General features: G+C 45.7%; 1 protein-coding gene across 1 annotated transcript in view; it reads left to right on the forward strand.

Moving 5' to 3' along the window:
- Window positions 1–5,000, forward strand: part of LOC134462051 (R3H domain-containing protein 2) — a 95,552-nt gene that overhangs the window by 63,789 nt on the left and 26,763 nt on the right. The window contains exons 15-17 of the mRNA XM_063214898.1: window positions 811–995; window positions 3,073–3,174; window positions 4,474–4,773. Of these exons, the coding sequence (XP_063070968.1) occupies window positions 811–995; window positions 3,073–3,174; window positions 4,474–4,773 (587 nt within the window). The remainder of the gene's footprint in view (window positions 1–810; window positions 996–3,072; window positions 3,175–4,473; window positions 4,774–5,000) is intronic.

The following is a 5,000-nucleotide window of genomic DNA, read 5'->3' on the forward strand; positions in this document are numbered from 1 at the left end:
AAACACACTTGTGGGTCAAAGACGTCCAAAATGAAATTGTCCTTCAGTTTAACCTTCTGCTGACTGTAACTGTAAAAAACATAACTCTTTTTAGTTATTTATTTTTTCCAGTGAATTCATGAAAGCCTCGGCTGTCATCCATTTGCTTGAAACAATTTAAAAATCATGTTTTTTTACCGTTACAGTCAGCAGAAGGTATCCGTTACACTGAAGGACAATTTCATTTTGGACGTCTTTGACCCTTGTACACTTGTACACACACACACACACACACACACACACACACACACACACACACACACACACACACACACACACACACACACACACACACACACACACACAGCCTGACCTGCACCAGTATGAGAGGAGCACCATGGTGCATACTCACACACACACACATGCTACACACATGCTGACCTACACCATCATAAAAGCTATGCTACAGCAGCACACCTACTGTACACACATACACATTGGCCACAGACACACAAATAGCACAAGGTTTTCCATTCCAATGACTGTCTGCCTCTCTCTCTCTCTCTCTCTCTCTCTCTGTCTCTCTCTCTCTCTCTCTCTCTCTCTCTCTCTCTTTCTCTCTCTTTCTCTCTCTCTCTCTCTCTTTCTCTCTCTCTTTCTCTCTCTCTCTCTCTCTGTCTTTCTCTCTCTGTTTCTCCCTCTCTCTCTCTCTCTCTCTCTCTCTCTCTCTCTCTTTCTCCCTGCCGCCCTTTCTCTGTTTCTCCCTCTCTCTCTCTCTCTCTCTCTCTCTCTCTCTCTCTCTCTCTCTCTCTCTCTCTCTCTCTCTCTCAGACCTACCTCCGGCTACCCTGGACGTGTGTCCCCTGCAGCCCAGCCCCCAGGTGGGCCGCAGTCTGCTGCCCTGCCCCTCCAACCCGCCGCCGCCGCAGCAGAGCCAGCAGCCCCCTCCCCCGCCCCAGCAGGCCCTCCTGCCCACGCCCACCCAGCACCCCATGGGCAACCACATGATGGGACAGGTAATAATAATAATAATAATAATAATAACAATAACAATAACAATAATAATAATAATAATAATAATAATAACAATAATAATAATTATAATTATTATAATAATAATAATACCTTCGTTTCATATAGCGCCTTTCAAAACACCCAAGGTCGCTTTACATAATATCAGTGTAAGTGTGTGTAAGTATGTACAGTCAATCCGGAAAGTATTCACAGCACTGTGAATACTTTCCGGATTGACTGTAGGTGTGAGCTTATGGACACTAGAAGCCAAAGGCCTCCAAAAACAGATGGGTTTTTAAGTGTTGCTTAAAGATGGCCAGTGAAGAGGCATTTTGAATGTGGCCGGCTAGGTTACTTCAGAGGAGTGGGGTAGCTACATGAAAGACTCGGTCACTGGTGGGTGGGCATCTCCAGCACGTCAGTCACTGGGATAGTGAGCAGGGAATGGTACCTTGCTACCTTGTGCCCACTTGACATTCTTTCATATGCACACTTGAAAATCTTTTTTATGTGGTTTATTCCATGACAGAGATGGAATAAAATGCATCAAAGGATTTCAAGTGTGCGGACTCCTCACTTTAAATCTTCAATCAGCCTTTGTCCTGTACCTGAATCTGGGATACGCACAATCTTCCTCCTCAACCTTTGGCTTTGTACCTCAGAATTTGTTTTAAGACCACTACCTTCTTAGTTAACCCATTAAGACCGGCTGTAGAATCTGCAGAATGCATATTTACTAGGGCTGGGACTCGATTGAAATGTTTAATCGAATTAATCTATTGGCTTTGAAATTAATTAATCAAATTAATCGCATTTTAATCGCATTTAAATATCTGACTTGAGAACAGTAAAAAGTATTTTTTTTCACATGGATTTTGTCTAATGACAATAAATAAGCTTAATCTAAAGATATTGTTCCTTTTTAAAAGAAGAGAGAATTCTTCTCAATTTCAGCAGGCTGTTCACCATCAGGCGTAATACTGCCCTCCACTGGTGTAATCCAGAACTATTAAGCTATATTTTGTAGTGTGATTAAAATGACTTAAAAAAAATTAATCACGCTAATTTTTGTGTGATTAATTAAGTAAGGGTTAACGTTCGGCGAGAAGGTCGCTACCGTGGAATAGCAGCACGACAGAGAGAATCTTTAGACCCCGACGCGGAGCGGAGGGGTCTTGTTCTCTCTGAAGTGCTGCTATTCCAGAAAACGACCGACTCGCCGAAAGTTAACCCGCTTATTATATGGATATAAATTCACACATGGCGGGGACATTTCTTTAGGCCTATTTAATGTTAAGTCTATTATAGTTTTTAATGTCAAAAGATTGTTGCTGCGCGCAAAACAAAACAGTGCCGTTGTGGAACACCGCTAGGCAACAGCTAGGTAGCCAGGACAACAGGTGTTGTCTATCACAGCAGCTGATTAGAGTCTTGTTGAAAAGTCGCTTTAGCAGTGAAAAGTCTTGTTGCCATTGACAGCGGTCTGTTATAGACCAACCTGTCCGTTATCGAAAAATAACAGACGTGCGAACGTTGGGGAGCCCCGTTGAAATGAATGGAGCATTCGACCGACGACGTCACACCATATAATAATCAAAATTAATGCATTCGTGTCCCAGCCCTAATATTTACCTTAAACCGTGTTGACTATTCTGTCTGCCAGTTATTTTGTTTTACCTCTTTTAAGAATACTGTTAATAATGTTGAGGGAGAAGGGAAAAGTGGTAACCTGGTTACACCTCGGAACTTGTTTGTTAATCTCCCTCATCTGCCTAAATTTAACTCTTAAACCTTGTTTAAGAATATTTTTTTGTCCTTTCCTCTCCTCCCACTTCTGTAAGCTAACGAATAACAACCTCTCTCATCCCTTTATTCCCTCTTTTGCACTCCCTTATCTTTTCTGGCTATTTTTTGCTATTCCTTCTCTATTCTTTATATTTCTTGGTTTCTTGCTCTCTCTCTCTCTCTCTCTCTCTCTCTCTCTCTCTCTCTCTCTCTCTCTCTCTCTCTCTCTCTCTCTCTCTCTCTCTCTCTCTCTGTGTCTCTCTCTCTGTCTCTCTCCCTCTGTCTGTCTCTCAGCCGGTGGCTTCTCTGCAGCCCTCTCCACAGACTGTCTCCTACACCAGCCCCTCCTGTCCCCAGGTCCTCCTGCCTGTCTCTCCTCCCCAGCAGTACAACATGGTACTACTCCTTGCTTTTCTCCTCTACTCTCTAGCTCTTCTCCTTTCTTCTCTGCGCCCTTACTCTTATCCTCTCCACTTTTCCCTTCCTCTCTGTGGTCCCTTTCTGTTCTCTTCTCTTCTCTTCTCTTCTCTTCTCTTCTCTTCTCTTCTCTTCTCTTCTCTTCTCTTCTCTTCTCTTCTCTTCTCTTCTCTTCTCTTCTCTTCTGCCCCCCACCTCTCTCTTTCTCTTCTCTTCTCTTCTCTTCTGCCCCCCACCTCTCTCTTTCTCTCTTTCTCTCTCTTTCTCTCTTTCTCTCTCTTTCTCTCTTTCTCTCTCTCTCTCTCTCTCTCTCTCTCTCTCTCTCTCTCTCTCTCTCTCTCGCTCTCTCTCTCTCTCGCTCTCTCTCTCGCTCTCTCTCTCTCTCTCTCTCTCTCTCTCTCTCTCTCTCTCTCTCTCTCTCTCTCTCAGCTTGGCTTCCCATCACAAACAAGTAAAGGTAACTGGCAGTGAGATTTGGGAGGGAGGGGGCCACATTTAACACCGCTCACTCTTCATTCGCTCCCTGATGAGACTGAAATGGGCGTTTACGTAGCACAAAAGATTCAACGTCTTGTCAGCACGCCGTTGACTGCTGCTACTCGTCATGTGCAGTCTCCATTGCTCCCCGGATGAGGATGGATAGGGGCATTTTGGGTTATGCTAAAATAAGCATGAAGCTCTGTTCTGCACGCTCCTTCGTCTCCTCTCCCCCATATGCAGATCTGGATAAGATATGATCATGTCGCTCTTGTCATGTCTGTTCTCATCATCCATGGAGTGTGGTGATCAAGTATAATGTTGTAATATTGTGTGCAAGATCATGTGGAGAGTTCTGCTGCACCCCAAAATAGCAGATGTTCAAATGTCATGTTATCAATTCATGTCACCGCCAAATACCATGGCATTTTATTGGCGTGGCATATGTGACACTTTGCAAAGACAAACTTGTAAACATTGTGTCTTTTTATGTTTCACCATAAAAAGTAGATGCTCCATTAGCTGCCATGGGTATATAAACTCCAAAAACAATACAAAATATTTTCTTCTAAAACATCAAAAGACCTGTGAAATGTAGGATCGCCTAAGTACAATATTCATAAGGGTAGGAGCAGGCTTCACCCGAACAATGTTGTTATTCTTTGGGGAGTACTGACCAAAAATATGCATGCCATAACTGCAAGCAGAAGAGCGGAGCAAACTACACAACCAAACTAAAAACAGAAAGGTGCAGTTCTGTTGCAATGTCCCTCTTCTTTACCCCCCTCCTCCTCCCTTAAGGGCGACGAGCTGACCCCCCAGTTTGGCCAGATGACGTTGAGTCGCCAGGGCTCCAGCGAGAACCCCGAGGGCCCCCCCATGTACCAGGCGGCGCCCGCCGTGCTAGCCCAGCACCCGCCGCCCCAGACCAGCTACATCATGGCCGCCCCGGCCGCCCCCCAGCCCATGGCCCCTCCCTCTGGCTACCAGCCAGGCAACGCGCACCCCCACCCTCCACCGCCCCCGCCGCCACCTGCCCAGCCCGTCATGCAGGCCCCTCCGCCCCCGCAAGGGTACATGCAGGCACCGCCCCCACAGCAGGTGAGCTGTCACACCTGCATACACCACACTACACACTACACTACACACACACACACACACACACACACACACACACACACACACACACACACTCCCAGCTTGGCCAGATGACACTGTTGGATGTAGTGCACATGGTCCAAAACTGCACAAATACACACACACACACACACACACACACACACACACACACACACACACACACACACACACACACACCAACCAGCTTG

The sequence above is a fragment of the Engraulis encrasicolus genome, chromosome 14 (genome assembly GCF_034702125.1).
Source record: "Engraulis encrasicolus isolate BLACKSEA-1 chromosome 14, IST_EnEncr_1.0, whole genome shotgun sequence".
Classification (NCBI taxonomy): domain Eukaryota; kingdom Metazoa; phylum Chordata; class Actinopteri; order Clupeiformes; family Engraulidae; genus Engraulis; species Engraulis encrasicolus.